This window comes from Geotrypetes seraphini, chromosome 12, assembly GCF_902459505.1.
Source record: "Geotrypetes seraphini chromosome 12, aGeoSer1.1, whole genome shotgun sequence".
Lineage (NCBI taxonomy): Eukaryota > Metazoa > Chordata > Amphibia > Gymnophiona > Dermophiidae > Geotrypetes > Geotrypetes seraphini.
The window spans coordinates 31625911-31644163 of record NC_047095.1 but is presented as its reverse complement, the minus strand read 5'-3'; the positions used below and the strand labels follow the sequence as shown (position 1 = coordinate 31644163).

General features: G+C 40.5%; 1 protein-coding gene across 1 annotated transcript in view; it reads right to left on the bottom strand.

The window, feature by feature from the left end:
- Positions 1-18253, bottom strand: part of LOC117346767 (vitellogenin-A2-like) — an 87816-nt gene that overhangs the window by 27892 nt on the left and 41671 nt on the right. Inside the window, exons 17-23 of the mRNA XM_033916847.1 lie at positions 16969-17062; positions 10089-10274; positions 7634-7775; positions 4858-5077; positions 4255-4427; positions 2580-3143; positions 1711-1761 (exon numbers count right to left, since the gene is read on the bottom strand). Coding sequence (XP_033772738.1) covers positions 1711-1761; positions 2580-3143; positions 4255-4427; positions 4858-5077; positions 7634-7775; positions 10089-10274; positions 16969-17062 — 1430 coding nt within the window. The remainder of the gene's footprint in view (positions 1-1710; positions 1762-2579; positions 3144-4254; positions 4428-4857; positions 5078-7633; positions 7776-10088; positions 10275-16968; positions 17063-18253) is intronic.

Genomic DNA, 18253 nt, shown 5'->3' with positions numbered 1-18253 from the left:
TCTGAGTCCCACCTATTTTGTTTCAACTTCCTGTTTCCGCATAGGCGAGACTCACAGAGGGAATGACCGCCTGTCTTGATCGCCCGAGGCTGGGAGGAACAGAAGATTTCTGCAAACACCATCGGGGCAGAAATTTTAACGGGTCCATCTCGCCAGTCCTGTGTGGACCGGCAGGAATTTTCTGCGGACCGGCACCGGTTGAAGAACTGTGATGTAAACAGTACCCGGCGTATAAGACGACCCCCGACTTTGGGGAGGATTTTAAGGTACTGAAAAGTCGTCTTATACGCCGGCAAATACGGTATTTCTTGAAAATTTGGAATCCATATATTCAAAATCTTTCCCATAGAGCTCGTAGTATGATTCTTAATGTTTTATATTGAGGAATAAAAAATTTTCATTTCTTCTTAACACTTTGTAATATGTGTCATCTTTCATTATGGGGGTAGGGAGGGAATTTGTTTGATGATAATAATAGTTGGAGTTTCTTGAATTGTATATTTATATAATTAATTTATTACATTGTTATATTTTTAAAAAATTTGGGGGATGTGTAGGGGAGGGAAGGAGAGGGGGTGGGAAAGATATAGGGGGTTATATATGGTATTATGAATAGGTAATATAGAAAAATATATTTTGGAGAAATGATAAAATTATTTATGTAATATTTGAGCTTTGAATTGAATTGTAATGAGCATATATTGTATAATTGTATATTTGATTGATTTCTTCAATAAAATGTTTCAACATAAATAAACACTATTATAAATTCACAAATTTAGTCAATGCTTAACAGGCTATTGATGCTTTCTCATGTTAAGTTATAATTTCCAAAACTCTTTCTTACCATCTAACGCTGACTTCTACCTTGGGCCGCTGAGGTAAATGCTCCAATGCTCATAAAATTCCTATGAGTGTTGGAGAATTTATCTTGCCAGCCCACAGTAGAAATCTCTACCACAGCTTTGTGGTAGAGCCCTAAATATTTCTATATCTAACTATCTGTAATCGTAATGCTCTATCATTTTATCTCCCTTTCAGCATCTTTATGAATTGTACCTGTTATTATATTTCAATATATATGTAAGTGTCAGTAAATGAGCCCTTTTAAGTTGGTTAAGTCAATATACAGTATTTGTGATTAACTTGTATGAGGTATGCTCCCTTCATCATGTCATTGAAGAAACCGAGCAATTATACTGCACTGAAATAGTTTTCTTTAAACCCAGTGAAGCAGGGCTGTGTCTTCACTGCCTAGCTCCCATTGTATTGAGTTAGTTTTATATATAAAAAAGTAAACCTACATCTGGTTTGTTGATTTTTATTTCAACATGTATCCACTGCACATGTATCAGAAACATAGAAACATGATAGCAGATAAAGGCCAAATGGCCCATCTAGTCTGCCCATCCGCAATAACCATCATCTCTTTCTCTCTCTGAGAGATCCCACATACCTTAAAATGCATTGTGCACAAAACTGCAGTGAGTATGTATATGCCGACCTAAGTTGTGAGCTAAGGGTCAAGAGAACTTACTGCTAGTAGAGGTAAGCACTTGAATTTTGAGTGGGGAGGTGGAAGCCCCTTAAGCTTGTGAGGTCAACATTTCTCAGCAGTACAACACTTTTTAGGATTTTGTATCATGAAGGTTTTAAGCTACAGTATATTTGTTAAGCAAAGGTACTTAATGCTCAGAATAAACAACTTACTTTGGATTTGTGTGCTGGCTTAAAACGATATTCAAAGATCTCTGGTCTGGTCTGTGTGCAAAAAAAAAAAAAAAAAAAAAGGTTGCAAAAGTTGTAGCCTTGAATGGTCTTTATTTGGAACCCCCTCCCATTTCCAAATTCTTCTAAAACAGATTGCAATCTAATGCAGAAAGCTAGCCAAGAATTAAAACTTTACACATGCAATGTGAATCTTGTGTAGAGTTCATTTTGCTCCCACTGATTTTCACACCATTTAATACTTTTGTAGGGGAAATGAAAAAGTAAATTCTTGCCCCAGTTTTAAATAGTGCTCACTTACTTTCCTCCTAGAATCCTGCTCTTACCGCAGTGTCTTATTTTGCACTGTGAAGCATTATCCTCTGGGTTATATGTGTGATCCTTTTAATGTTTTTCCTACGCCTATCAACCCTGATCAGTAAGGGGTCTTACCACTGGAGAAAAGCCAGAAAAGATCATCAGTGGATAAGGACAAAAGTCACCAACACTATCCCCCCATTCACAAAGCTACGCTGCCAAGCAGCGTGAGCTAAATGCTGAGCTGTTCATAGGAATAGAATGGGTGGTTCGGCATTTAACTCACACTGCTTGGCAGCGTGGGGGGGACGGGGACGGGGACAAATTATCTTAAGGAGCCACAGGGCCCATCACACAGTTTAGAAAGTCAATCAAAATGTATCTTTTCAATAAATTTCTCTGACTCCATATCTACTCTGATGTATCTTTAAATATGTCCAGATAAATTTGATTAATTTTAATATGTTGATGTAACTTTGGAAGCTTTTGTCTGTATACAGTCTCTTCCTTTGTGGTATTGTGATATATAAAAATAAAGTTATTATTATTATTACCTGTTCTGAAGACTGGCTGCCGCCACCTTTACTCCAGATGTCTTTAGCTGTCTGTTTACGCTGAGATTTCCTTCCGTAAGGAGCACTTGCATGGTGGCGGCGACTGCTGCTGCTGCTGCTGCTGCTCCTGCTGCTGCTGCTGCCACGGCTCTTGCTGCTGCTGCTGCTGCTGCTACTGCTGTCACGGCTACGGCGGCTGCTGCTGCTACTACTGTCATGGCTCCTGGTAATGCTGCCACGATTCCTGCTGCTGTTGCTACTGCTACTACTGCTGTTGCTGTTGCTGCTGCCGCTTTTGCTGCTGCTGCTGCCGCTTCTTCCTCTGTCTTTCCAGACCTCACTGGGATTTTGGTGTTTTCTGTTCTCCTCGCTGCTGCTAGACTGACTGCTAGAGACCTTACGGACTGCCTTTTGTGCCTCAGAAGAGGAAGAGGATGAAGATGAGGAGGAAGATGATGAGCTAGATGAAGGGTGGCGTTTGCCAGGTTTTACAATTTCTGCAATTTCCATGTTTTCCCCAGGTTGAGCCTTCTTGCTCTTTTGACGTGAGCTTCTATTTCTGACCTGCGGATCCAATACAAATGGCAATGTCACAAGCCGGAAAATCACGGTCAGGCTTACTGAACATAAATCTAAAATTAACACTGGGAGCTTAGAAGCTCCTCTTGTCCAACACTGGCAGGCTCTGAGGCATAAAATTAGTGATCTGAAATGGAGAATTATCGACCATATTAATGTGGGGTGGGAGGGTGGAAACCATGTAGAACGTTTGAACTTTAAAGAGCAAAGATTAATTGTTACATTAAATACAGTCAAACCTAATGGGCTTAATACGGAAGTAGAATGGATGACATTAATTTAATGGGTCCTAATCCTGATAGGGTACGTATGTATGAGGTCATTACGTTTAGACTTTTCTGATAAAAACGCCGCGGCCATGTTTGCTGCTGAATAAACTGACAACGGCAGTACTCATGGAACTGGCATAACAAAGATATGGGATAAGATATGTCTGAATATTTTAAAGTATATTACAACTACTTATATGGGCTTTAAGTTCCTGTCCCTATGAGTGTGTTGAGAAATTAGGTAAAATTGATTGAGTGTATTTATTATGATATATCTCTCTTTCTTGTCAGGGGAAATACCTTGATAAAGCCCTCTGGGCGAAACATAGCCTATGTTGGTGAAGAACCCCTGCTATGCTTTACTAAAAGATGAGTATCTAATTTATCTTAAAGATTTTTGAACGAAACATTTATACCAAATGGAAAATAAATATTTAAAAAAAAAAAAAAATATATATATATATATATAAAACTATACCGATGAAGACTCTAGTGCAACTAAGTCTGTGATTGAAACCTTTCTCTCAGTCTGCACTGCATTGCTGAGGTCCTAAACGGGATAAAGGTTTAACTGACCTAAGGTTATTTGTGTTCTTTGATGATGATGATGATGATGATGATGATGAATGTCACTTCCTGTCATCATCCACTGGGCATATCAATTCAGCATCACGTCTTACAACTAAAAACGCTCTCATTTATAATCACACCGATCTGTTCTATAGTTTCAAGGAAATATGTGCATTTTCACTTAACATAAGCATATGGTACAAATATCGGATGCTCTGCATGCTTTTCCCACTTGTGATTTTGCTATAAAACATTACCATGAGGTCCTCTTCTATACCCAAGATCTTCTTCAGCTTTGTCTGCATGACGGACAGTTCCAGTTCCTCTCCCTCATGCTCCTCTAGGGTGTCCAAGCTGATGACCTTGGCGCCTGCTTTGTCCCCTGCCTGGATCTCCAGTTGCAAACTTGAGAGATCTGCTGCCGATTTGACTGTAGATGGCATATATACATATATATGTGATATAATTAGGGCTTCTGGTTTAGGTTTCAACTAATAAAACACCTCTGATACAAAAAAAAAGTAAAAAAAATAATATGTTTATAGAGCAAACATCAGAAAAACATCACTTTCCCTAGTGCTTGCTCCCTCTTCTTCTCTGCCTTGGATCCTCCATGCTGTTTAAGAGCCATGTCTAAGCTGACGACTTCCCAACCGCACAAAATGTACACAGCAGTAGTTCCTGTGCCACAAAAACACTAAGAAACGCTGATTTTTTTGTGCCCTAATTAGCTGGAAAATAAATATCTATACAGTATTCACATTTTAGAAACACCCAAGAACAGATGCTTTAGAGATAATTCACTCGTGGGCGCAAACCCCTGATTCAGCAGACACAAATCTTTCTGACTAGCACAGTACCTGGTTCCACAGTTGTTCTGAATCCATAGCTTCTCAACAGGTTGGAAAGTTTGAGTCCATTACCCACATCACTGTATGATTTAGTATATAAACAGGCTTTAAAACCGAATGTGGAAAAGTTGGCACAGGCATGGTATTGAGAGGGTTTCCTTGCACCACTGTAGCGATCTGCTGTATCCTTAGAGTATGAAGATGTCTTAGTTTCAGCTGATACACCATCCTGTATTAAGGAAACAAACCAAAATGCATTGGATCTTTCTTGTTTTTTTTTTAATTTTTAAAATAATAAAATATTTTACAAAAAAAAAAAAATTTTATTTGAAATATCTTCAGTGCCATTAGCCAGGCATAATAAATCACAATCAATTCTAGCAGTACCATTAACACTAAATATGTGAATAATAACAACGACAAAAACATTTTCCATTATTTGATCTTTCGTCTTTTATATATGATCCAGCACCATCACTTGTCCTTACAGCTTGGTAAACATTCAGGGGTAGATTCTGTAAAGGACGTCTAACTTTAGGCATCCACAATCTGCATGTTTATCGACTTAGGCGTCCAAATAAAATGTATAATAAGCCCAATTAATTACTTTAACAAGCCTTAATTGGAACTTAGACGTCCAAATGCTGGATGCGATTCTACAAATAGATGTCCGCAATTTCGTGGTTGCCCATCGGAAAAAGCTGCGCCTAAAAAAAATAGGTGTGGACATGGCGTAGGCGTGGCATGGGGTGGTTTTGATATGGGTGTCCATTTTCAGAATCGTATGCCACTCAGCGCCCGAATGCGTCTACCTAATGCCTAAAATGTAGGTGTTACAAAGCCAGGTCTACTTTTGAGCGTGAGCTGGGCACTAGGTAGACTAGACGTGAGTTAGGTGGATGGGACGTAGGCGTCAGGCATCCGTTTATAGGTGAACAGGACTTTTATTTTGGGGTTTTAGAGGACTCCAGATTGATATTAAGCTCAAAATATGTTTAATAATGTATCACTTAAACAATGCACGTGAAAAAAAATATATTGCATACTTCACTTTCTATTTTTTAGCCTAAAGAGGACTCCTCTTTACTACTAATAGCAAAAGATATTTATTAACGCGTTACTGATGCAAAGCATATGAAAAAAATATATAGATTGCATTCTAAACCTCATTTCCAACAGATTAAGAACATTAAAAGAAATATACTACTCACAGAGAATGGCTTGTAGTTCAGAGCAAGTGAACATGTATGATGCACAATCTTGACATCATTGTGACATCATCAACATGCACCTTCATGGCAGTCTGTCACAAAAAAAGGAAATAAAAACCTTAGGAGCCCTCACCTAGGTGAAAGCACCTGTGGCTCCGTGGCTAAAGGTACCTCTTCTATTTTCTGAAGGTTACGGGTTCAAATCCAATGCCCCCTCTCCAGTACCTTTGCAGCTTCTTATTTGCTCTCATAAGAGAGTATGGATGGTGGACTTTGCCATTTTTTATCAGCACTCTGCCGTTTCCAGCACCCTGATGTTGTGGATTCAAACCTACGCTACTCCTTGTGACCCTGGGCATGCCATTTAATCCCCCCTTTGCCCCAGGTGCATTAGAGATTAGACAGATCGCGTGCCTGCCAGGACAGACAGGGAAAAATGCTTGAGTACCTGAATAAATTCATATAAACTGTTCTGAGCTCCCCTGGGAGAATAGTATAGAAAATTGAATGAATAAATAAATAAATAATATTGTTAAATCATTTCAATAGCACTATAAGATATACCGTATATACTCAAATATAGGACAAGATTTTGGGGCTAAAAAAATGGACCAAAAATCGGGGTCTCATCCTATATTCGGGTCATCACCCAGTGACCACCCGACACCCTCCCGGACTTGCTGCAGGCCTGCCATTAGGCCGGGACAGGAGGGATCCATCCCATCTCCCATCCCAGCTGATACTAACATTTTTTACACCCCCCCTCCCCTACGTACCTTTTCCCTGGTGGTCCAGTGGTATATCCCGCTTTGAGCCCCCCAGCTAGCAAGGCACCCAGGCCGGAATGCAGGAGCGAACTTTTCGAGCTCCCGCCCTGCACGGCTGCCGCCAGTTCTCGCGGTTCTCCCAGCAGCCATTCAGGAAGCAGGGCTGGGCAGGAGCTTGAAAAACTCACTCCTGTGTTTCGGCCCGAGTGCGTCGCTGGCTGCTGGCCCTGAGATCGGCAGGAAGGGCATATACAAGAGATTCCCTGCCTGGATCTTATAGTCTAGTCAAGATACATAGGCAACATATAACAGGAATTTACATCACAGTGTTCTAGGATGAAGAAAACCAAGGAGATGAAGGAAAGGAAAAGGGGAGGCTTATCTGGGGGCCTCCTGATAACAGTTTACTGGAGAGAGTGTGAATTGGACACTTGAATGGAGTGGGAGTGAGGAGAAGGAAGTATTAAAATGGTCCATTACTACGTCCAGTGGTACACAGTTAAGTCATAGGCAATCTCTGTATGTCCAAGGAGCTCAAACATTTAGAAAGGGGTCCTCTGAGGTTTGCTAATTTGATAGCTAATCAACTGCTGGCCAGAGCCCTTGCAGCTCACAGAGATATATCTGTTCCCCCCTCCCCCCACATGCATTGTCCTTTACTGGTGAGCAATCTGTTTTAGCTGCTCCTTCCTTCTCTGCAGTCAGAACCACATGTTTGTGGAAATCTTGTGTGTCTAGGGCCTGCAGAAGGATTAATCCGCCTGCCTTTTATTATGACTATGAGTTACAGACATCTATCCCAATTACCCTGATGCTGGCAGCTGATGTTGATCCTCTTCCCTCAAAACGTTTCTTCAGAATACTTGACCCAGCAGCTTTGGCCACAAGTGGCGTCTTCTTTTCTTTTCTTGGGTTTTCCACGCTCCTTGTTACTGCAGATGCCTCAGTTCTGCAAGGGGCGAAAATATGGATGAAATGTAACATAACATACAGATTCTTACCTAGCACTGTTACCTAATGCATTAGTTCAACACAGAGGCATAGCTATGGGTGGATCTTGGGGGGCACAGGCCCACCCACTTTGAACTCAGGCCCACCCAGCAATAGCACAGATGTTATGTGACTGGTAGAGATACCTAAGCCTTATCAACTGAAGGGATTGGGATTGGGGGGTATAGATAGGTATAGACCATTGCTCAGGCAATGGGCCTGATGGGCCGCCGCGGGTGCGGACCGCTGAGCAGGATGGACCTATGGTCTGCCTCAGCGGAGGCAACTTCTTATGTTCTTATGTTCTTAAGCCTCCCAGAAGCTCTCCTTTCTCTCCCCCTCCCCTTCCCTCTCAGGTGATCAAGGGTCTCATAATTCCACGCCCCCCAACCTTCTGGTAATTTTTAAATCCTTCAGTTCTTTGCCAGCAGCAAGGTGGAATTCATACCCGCTGCTTACATCAGCCCAGAGTCTTCTCTGTGATGCAATTCCTGTTCACGGGACCAGGAAGTTGCATCAGAGGGGAAGCTTGAAGCCATCGCGAGTAGCGGGTATGAGTGGCTGCTCACTGCCAGGAAATTTAAGGACTTAAAGGGTACCAAGAGTTAGGGGAGTGGAGTTAAAAGATGGGGGGAGGGGAGGGAGATATGCTGGGTAGGGGGGTGGGGTTCTTGTGCTCATGCACTTTGGGCTCAGGCCTGTCCAAACTTGGGTGTTTGGCTTTGCCCCTGGTTCAACGCAGTTTACAAGATTAAGAAAAATGAGTAAAACTTTTGATATATTAAAAATCAACAGAATATTTTCGGAAAAGTTTTCAGTTTACCCTAGTACCTCATGTAATCTATTTCTAAGCACACATCTTGTGGCATAACTTTCCATTTTAAGGCTTAGGATTACCATATGGCTCCAGAAAAAGGAGGACGGATTGAGACATCTGGGTTTTAGTTCTAGTGAAAGCAATGAAAGTAAAGAGGATAGACTGAGACATCTGGGTTTTACTTCCATTGCTTTCAATAGAAGTAAAACCCGGATGTCTCAATCCATCCTCCTTTTTCTGGAGCTTTATGGTAACCCTATTAAGGGTGCTTAGTTCAAAATGTAGATTGAACTGAATGCTGTGCTGTGCTCAATGTCACCCTTTTCATCAGTCTATCTCTAACTCCATATACAGTTAGGTAGACTGTATCAGAAAAATGTTCCTTTAGTAAAGCAAGGTCATTTTGTTATGCCTCCAAATGACCCCGCATGACCTCTATAGCAGTGATTCCCAACCCTGTCCTGGAGGAACACCAGGCCAATCGGGTTTTCAGGCTAGCCCTAATGAATATGCATGAGAGAGATTTGCATATGATGGAAGTGATAGGCATGCAAATTTGCTTCATGCATATTCATTAGGGCTAGCCTGAAAACCCAATTGGCCTGGTGTTCCTCCAGGGCAGGGTTGGGAACCACTGCTCTATAGGATTGTCCTTGAAAATGAACTGATAAAAAGAGAAATGAGCTGCTGAAAGAGTTTACAGGAGCTGTCTTAATATAAACTGTCTAATATCATTGATAGTTCTGTGGAAGGCTATGGTTTAGTCAAATGTGATTTAAAAAAAAAAGGTTTCAGAGAAAACCAGCACCAGATAGGATAACATAACAAATCATTTGTATAACCGCAACTTCCTTGCAGTTCTGTACGGTTCACACTTCTAAGATACTGCACATTCACAGCGAGATACAATTCACCTTATTTTCAAACTTTTTCGAATAGATAAGTCTTTAACGATTTCCTAAAACCCCATTCTATTTTATTTCATTATATTTTGTTATTTTGTTAACCTTCTGTATTTTCCCTTAATGTTTTCTCTTTACTTTATAGATTTGTATTTCATTCCTCCTTACCTAATGTTATGAATATGTTAAATTGAGTGTAATTCTGTCCTTTTTTAAGTATTTTTATTTATTGTATTGTCACCTAACAAATGTAAATTTTAAACTGTACATCGCTTAGAAGTATGATTAAGCGATTAATCAAGAAACCTAATAAACTTGAAGCTAAACTTGAATGTAAGAATCAGATCTTAGAATCAGAGTGCCAAAATTCCTATCCCATAAGGCAGCCTGATAAGCCAGAATTTGATTAAAGAATCTTTTGTTTTGGCAGCCTTATAGTGATGGAAATTCAAATAATCTGAGACTTTGTGCAAAACGCATTCTGTCAATGAACTCAAAGTGATCCACACAACACAACCGAAACAAATACATAAAGTAGAACAAAGTCTAGTACTTGAAGTCCAGAAGTTCGATTCCTTCCTGCAGTGCTGGAATTTTAGCTTGAAAATGTTTCTCTTTCGAGTTAATCTTGACTTCAAACGTGGCTGGAAAGTTGGTGCGCACTTTCATTTCCATTTCAAGAGTATGCTGCATGAGGCACGTAGAGATCCCCACATTTATATTTGTTTGCGTGGATGTACTGTACAGGGAAATAAGAAGACAGAATGTGAGGATCCCAGAAAACCTGAATCAGAAGGAATTATTTCAGCTGGTGCACAAGAGCAGAAACAAAGGCCAATGCACTAAGCGAAGGTGGGTTTAAATGGTAAGAGTGTTGTCAGAGCATGTTAAAAAAAAGTTAACACCGTCTCTTTTTGCTTGTAACCTGCACAGATTTTCTTTTTTTATAATTCTTTATTCATTTTCAAAATTACAATAAGTGTTATATATATTCAATCACATTAACAATAAATACATCACTGACGCTGAAACCGTGGATTGAAGACAAAGTTTTATTTTATTTTTCTTTCCAGCTTATGATTTATCTTTAATCTTATCTATTGTTTTGCCTTTTGTCTTTGTTTTGTTCTATTTCTATCATTTAAATTTCTCCAGAATTCTACTGTTCAACGGCTCCCCCTTCTGCTTCTATTCCTTTCTCTCCTCTCTTCTACCTTCCAAAGTATTTAGATCAATGCTATCTTGTTAAAATGTTTGTTTTATTTTTATTTTTCCTCTAACTCTACTTTTCACTTCTCTATTACCCTCCAGGTATTTTAGTTAGATTGTGAGCCTTCGGGACAGTAAGGGAATTTTTCAAGTACCTTTCTTATTTCTAATCTTAATGTATATTTTCTGTAAACCGCTTAGAACCTAACGGATGTAGCAGTATATAAGAAATAAATTACATTACAAATTACAAATCACTTACAAGCTATCATTGGCAAACTACATAAACTCTTATCCCTCCCCCCCCTTCCCACCCCTCCCTACCATATATTCCATTATCATAGAGAATATGTATTAATAAAATATCCCCCCTTTACTGTTAAACTGATAAATTTAAGGGAAACAATGTCAACTAATCCGTACAATATTTTGTTAATGGTTTCCACACATCCTGAAATTTCCTGAAATATCCCCGCTGTATTGCAACAAATCTTTCCATTTTATAGATCTGGCATAAAGAGTTCCACCAAAAATTATCATTTATTCTTCTCCAATCCTTCCAGTTATATGTAATTTGTTGAATGGCAACACCAGTCATTATAAGTAATAATTTATTGTTTTCTTTCTGGCGCAAACTGTGCTTTTATTGTGCATGTTCTATTTTTTTGGCTGTGAACTAGAGAATAGCATGGGGACAAATTTGCCCCCATCCCCACAGGAACTCAATTTCCCCTTCCCGTCCTCGTGAGTTTTGTCGCTGTCCCTGCCCCACTCCTGTAAGCTCGGCTTTAACCACACAAGCCTTGAACACTTATGATTGTAAACAGGGCAGGATTAATTCGTCGAGGGCCCCTAGGTACCCAAGTACACCACTGGGCCCCCCTGTCCCGCCCCCCACCCCACCATGCGCCCAGGCGGAAACAGGAAGCTATGTCAGAGGGAAGCTTTGGGCAAGCAGCACCGCTTGCACAATTACAGTTCCCGTTGCCTTTCTTACTTGCGTTGCTTGCTTGTCTTACTTTCTGTCGATGAGGGGGGGGGGGCTGCGTTGCCGATTGGGGTGGGGCCCACGTTGCTGATCGATGCTGGAGGGGTCCATCGCCGTTTGGAAAAAATAATGTTGATGCCCTCCTTCATCGGGCCCCCTGACCATTTTGGGCCCTAGGCACGTGCCTACTTGGCCTATTGGTTAATCCTGCCTGATTGTAAAGTGTTTGAGGCTTGTGCAGGTGAGGACGGAGCTTAGGCATTGGTGGAATGAGGCATTATGACATCACAATCTGAGCTCTAGAACAGTGTTTTTCAACCTTTTTACACCTATGGATCGGCAGAAATAAAAAAATTATTCTGTGGACCGGCATCGGCCGTGGACCGGCGGTTGAAGAACACTGGGCTAAGTCGTGGGCCAGACCCCACCCATCTCTACCCAATGCCCACCACAGACCCCGCCCCCATAATAGTACTAATTGCACCTTGCACATCCCTTGCCTCATCTGGAAGCCTTCCCTCTGACGTTGCAACGTCAGAGAGAAGTATTCCGGTTCAGACGCAGGATGCCCATAGGAGCCACTGCCCGTGGCTTTGTGCACTGAATCAGTTAGGAATAGGGAGCTGGCTCAAAGATAACGCCGCATCGATCGTACCATGGACTGGCAGTTGAAGAACACTGTTTTGGGCCTGATGCACGTGCTGGCTTTGTGGACCGGCAGGAAATTTCTGTGGACCGGCACTGGTCCATGGACCGGTGGTTGAAGAACACTGCTCTAGAATGTTGCTACTTATGATTTTAAAGTGTTTGAGGCTTGTGCAGGTGAGGACAGAGCTTGCAGGAATGGGGCAGGGACAGGAAAATAATTTGACGAGACTGGAAAATGAGTTCCCATGGGGACAGGGAAAATTTTGTCCCCGTGTCATTCTCTACTGTGAACCAAAGTTATGCAAAGTAGCTCATTAGCTAAGAATGGAAATGTTAGGCTGGTACTTAAGCACATGTGAACAAATAAATAAAAAATGCAATGCTAAACTACACACACAAATACACCATTATAATAAACTTCACTACACCTTCGGATATGGATAGGATGTGTATGTTATAACATACACATGTTATAACATACACATGTCTCGAATATGTCCTGGATGTGTTTGTTTTGTATTGTAACCCGCTCAGGTGTTAAGCTAAGCGGGAAAGAAATTTTTAAAATAAATAATAAATTAAGGATTGTACCACAAAGGCTGTGGTTATAACACGCAGATATTTTCACTTTAGGCCTTATTAGTGGATCATTCCAGCGTTCAAAAGGCTAAATGTAAATTAAGATACTACAATAGGTTGATAATAATAGATAATCCTAAATGGAGGAAAAGATCTCAGATACACCACTAAGGGAACATATGTTTTTTTCTCCCTATAATCATGTGGTGTTGGAGTGGAGTGAATTGAGAGAGGGTTTTGCAATGAGCGGGCTGTGCAATATAAGTTGATTTGCTATCGAGCACAAAGCACTTTATTTGCTCTCCAGTTCTGCCTTTTTGCAGATAAGTGTTCTTTTCTGTATGTTTTACTAGCATCAGTAGCAGTTATAGCAATATTGTGCAATATTAACCAGCACTTTGCACTTTATCTTTTGTGCAATATCTTTTTTTAGCATTGGCATCTTTGCACTTTATTGGAGCACTTGAGCACTTTAACCCGTCTCTTCAGTTGCAGATAAGTAAAATATTTTTCTGCTATTTGATTATGGTAAATACCATGAATGTCATTTCAAATGTTAAATAAGCTGCCATTGATTTCAGAATTTATATAAGAAATCTAAAAATTAAAAAAAAAAAAAAAAAAATTTAAAACATTTTTCTATCAATGGCTAGCAATTTATAAGTAGTGGAGGTTTTTTGATCGACGAAAGAAACCCAACACTACATGATTATAGGGAGAAAAAAACATATGTTCCCTTAGTGGTGTATCTGAGATCTTTTCCTCCATTTAGGATTATCTATTATTATCAACCTATTGTAGTATATTTTTTTCGAAAAAGTTGATATATGTTTTTCACTATCCTGTTTAAATGTAAATCAACACACACACTTTTATGAAGATTTCCACTGCTTATTACCTTGGCTGGTTAGATTGAAACTGATATTAGCTGTTGGACAAGGAGTAGATAGAGGAAAGTTGAAATGAAATTTAGCAGTTAAAACATTTTAAAACTGGAAGATGTGATGCTAACCTGAGACCTTCTTAAAGATACAAAACAGATGTCTCCACAACTTTCCACAAAGAAACAAAAAAAGTTTAACTTCCTGCCCTTAAGCCAAAGTTTCAGATTGTGATTGAGATTGCTTTCATTTTAGGAACAATATTTAAGCTGGTGCATTTCCATTGTAATGCTTTCAGCCTTATTTCTTAACATCCATTCACCAAAATACAACTTTTTCCACATTTATACTGTGAACATCATTGCTTATTTTCTTCTGGGTGATGCCAAATTACTGGTTCTGAACCTTTTTGGTCCAGGAATTGAAGAGCAACACTGCAGGCAGCAGCCCTGAATCAGATAAACAAAATATAAAGAAGAGGGAAAACTTTAGCACAGGTGAGTGGAATGGAAAGGGTAGATGTGAACCGCTTGTTCGCTCTTTCTAAAAATACTAGGACTAGTGGGCATGCGATGAAGCTACTAACTAATAGATTTAAAACAAACCAGAGAAAATATTTCTTCACTCAACGTGTAGTTGAACTCTGGAATTTGTTGCTGGAACTGGAGAATATGGTGAAATCAGTTAGCTTAGCAGGGCTTAAAAAAGATTTGGACAAACTTTTAAAACAAAAAGTCCATAAGCTATTATTGAAATAGCTTGGGGAAATCCACTGCTTATTCCTAGGATAAGCAGCATAAAATCTGTTTTACTCCTTGGAATCTTGCCAGGTACTTGTGACCTAGATTGGCCACTGTTGGGAAACAGGATACTGGTCTTGATGGACCTGTCCCAGAAAGGCAATTCTTATGGAAAGTGGTGTGAGGAAGAGAAGCAAGGCTGCAGGTAAGCAGAGAGAATGTCAACAGGCCTTTTCTTCTTTCCCTCCACAGTATCAGCTACCAATCTGGCTGTTATTTTGTAAGAAAATCATACGGCGGGGTGGTAGCAGTGAGTGTGGTCTGCTCCGCATAACCTTGTGATTTTACCTGCAATATTTTATTTTCTTCGGAGTATCTGCGATGCCTCACACAAAACACAAGGGCTTTCTCTGGGTGGATCCTCCTTCGCCCCGACAAGCTTCGCTGGACAGATTCCTCACTAGCTCGCTGGCTAGTATTGAGGGTGGAACCCCAGCGGTTGCTCTGGCGGAGGGAGCTGCCAGAGCCTTGGGACTTGAGACCTCACTATCCCCTCCAGCAGCACGGTTCCCACCGAATCCAGGGTCAGAGGACATGGTGCGCGCAAGTGCCGACGACCGGAAGAGTCAGACGCCCTTGCGCAGTGCGGGGGCCCCCATGCTCTTGAGCACACCCAGTGTCCAGCATTGCAAGCGGCGGAAGAAAACCGCGCTCCACGGGTGACATTAGAAAGTGTACGGAGTGTCCTTCAGAAGCTCGGAGTAGCGACTACAAAAACTGCAGGTGATATCTCGGCTATACTTTCTAAAACTGATACATTGTCAACCTCAGTACAAAATATACAAGTTGAAACCAAACCTAAAATTGACCAAAGGAATGTGGAAATGGCTTCTATACAGAAACTCTCAGGGGCCTTTGCAAAAGGGAGAGTGTTTGTGCAAAGAAAAATTGAATACCTAGAGAATTATAAGAGAGTTTTGAATTTTCCTAACCCTCCTCTTTTACGAAACCGCAATAGCAGTTTCTAGCGCAGAGAGCCACGCTGAATGGCCTGCGCTGCTCCCGACGCTCACAGGGAGCAGCGCGGGCCATTCAGCACGCTAGAAACTGCTATCGCAGTTTCGTAAAAGGAAGCTTAAGTCTCTAGCGTTTACCCCTTTACATAAGAACATAAGAAGTGCCTCTGCTGGGTCAGACCAGAGGTCCATCGTGCCCAGCAGTCCGCTCACGTGGCGGCTCATCAGGTCCAGGACCTGTATAGTAATCCTCTATCTATACCCTTCTATCCCCTTTTCCTTCAGGAAATCATCCAATCCCTTCTTGAACCCCGATACCGTACTCTGTCCTATCACAATTTAAAGTATACCTCTGAATCCATTCCTCCTATAAATAACGAAGAAAACGGATCTGCCAACAGAATCCAATCAGGTTGACAATTCACAATTGCTTGACTTTAATAATATTACTGATATAATGGAAAGCTCTCAAGAAATAATTGAATACCGAGGGACGTTATTAATTATCATTCATTTTTGAGCAGGACTTAAATGCTTTAATGAGAATGTTCTTTCGTTATTCACAAAGTCAATTTTTGGTTCCAAAAATCTGGATTTTCCCAGATGTCACTAAGGGCTCCTTTTACAAAGGTGCGCTAGCGTTTTTAGTGCATGCACTGGATTATCGCGCGCTACCCGAAAAACTACCGCCTGCTAAAGAGGAGGCGGTAGCGGCTAGCGCATGCTATTCCGCGTGTTAAGGCCCTAACGCACCTTTGTAAAAAGAGCCCTAAGTCAACTCAGGATTGAAGAAAGGAAAAACAAAAAATTTGGGAGCTACTTTTCAGCTAAATTACCCATGTAAATGTCTCATCAGATATGCTGGGATTAAATTTTTTTTGTTGTTTATTCCAGAGCAACTTCGCAGTTTCTTGGACTTGAAAAAAAATATCTTAGTTCTCTCTAAGGGGCTGCTTTAAAGAAAAAAAAAAAAAAAAAAAGAGCCAGTAATATTTTCATGTTAAGCCTTTTATTTGCATAAAATTGTTTGAATAACTTAGAGCTCCCTATCTTTTTGCTTATTATTTCTCATATAAGAGTTCAAGATTAGTTGTTAATTTATATACCTAACATAAAACACATATTGAATATTGATTTAATTTTGAGAATTTTTGAGCTGATATTTATCAGTTAATTTTTTTTCTTTAGTTAGGTATTTTCCAAGTTATAATATAATTAAGATGTGAAATACTCTGATTTACTGTAACAAGAGGATTTTCTTGTGTATTTGTTTGTAGAAATGAATAAATAAATATAAAAAGAAAATCACCCTGGCAAACTTGTTAGAAGCCTTTAAATTTGTAACAGGGACAAAACAAAGAATTGCACTTACCTTATATCTATATTACCCTGAACTTCAATACTGGATTGTAGCAGCTTTGAAAGGCTAAAATCATCTGAGGGAGATGGTTTCAACTTTGTGTTTACTGTGAAGGACAGAAACGTGAGATTTACAGTTTCTCAAGTGAATTTTCAAGATTCTTTGAGAAAATTACATTTCAGGTAGAGAATGACACGGTGACAAAATTCATCACCGTTCCCGTCCCCGCGGATAACCACGGGAAATAATCCCATGTCATTTTCTAGTGTCTATTTCAACCTCAGTCCTTCTACACCAGCATTCTTCAAAGCAAAGCTTGCGGGTCAGTGGTTGTGGCCATTCATACTCTGATTCTTATGTGAGCCAAGGATAATGAATTGTGACATCACTGATGTGATTGGCTCTTAGGCACTGGTGGAATGAGGCATTATGACATCACAATATCTGCTCTGGATACCAGAGACTGTCATTCTGTAGTGTCTGTTTCAACCTCAGTCCTTCTACACCAGCATTCTTCAAAGCAAAGCTTGCGGGTCAGTGGTTGTGGCCATTCATACTCTGATTCTTATGTGAGCCAAGGATAATGAATTGTGACATCACTGATGTGATTGGCTCTTAGGCACTGGTGGAATGAGGCATTATGACATCACAATATCTGCTCTGGATACTAGAGACTGTCATTCTGTAGTGTCTGTTTCAACCTCGGTCCTTCTACACCAGCATTCTTCAAAGCAAAGCTTGTGGGTCAGTGGTTGTGGCCATTCATACTCTGATTCTTCCCTCTCTCCTTAAAGAATGACATGAAGATGGTTTCCCGCGGTTATCCGCGGGGACGGGAACGGTGATGAATTTTGTCACCGTGTCATTCTCAGGCCTATCTGCTTCTGTTTATTCTTTCCGCTTGCACCCATTTGGATTACCCGCGCTTTGTGATGTTTTTATTTATTAGACTGACATGGGAGAAAGCAGGTGGCCAGGGCTAAAATTGTGCTTCACACACTGACCTCAGGTGAATCACACTTCCTCTCCCATCACCTCTGGTACTCACTTAGATTACAGCTGAGCTGCTGGAGAAAGGACTCACTGCACCGACCTATACATACGTTTTTGTCAAGTGCACTTTATAAAAGCTGAAATAGTTCTCACATACACAAGATACTGAACATTGACAAAAATGTTTCCAAAAAAATCAAAGTTTTCAGTTTACTTTGGAACTTCACATAATCCATTTCTAATCGGACATGTAGCAGAAGAGAATTTTATCCCAAGGCTGCTTGGTATGAATATGTAGAAACCA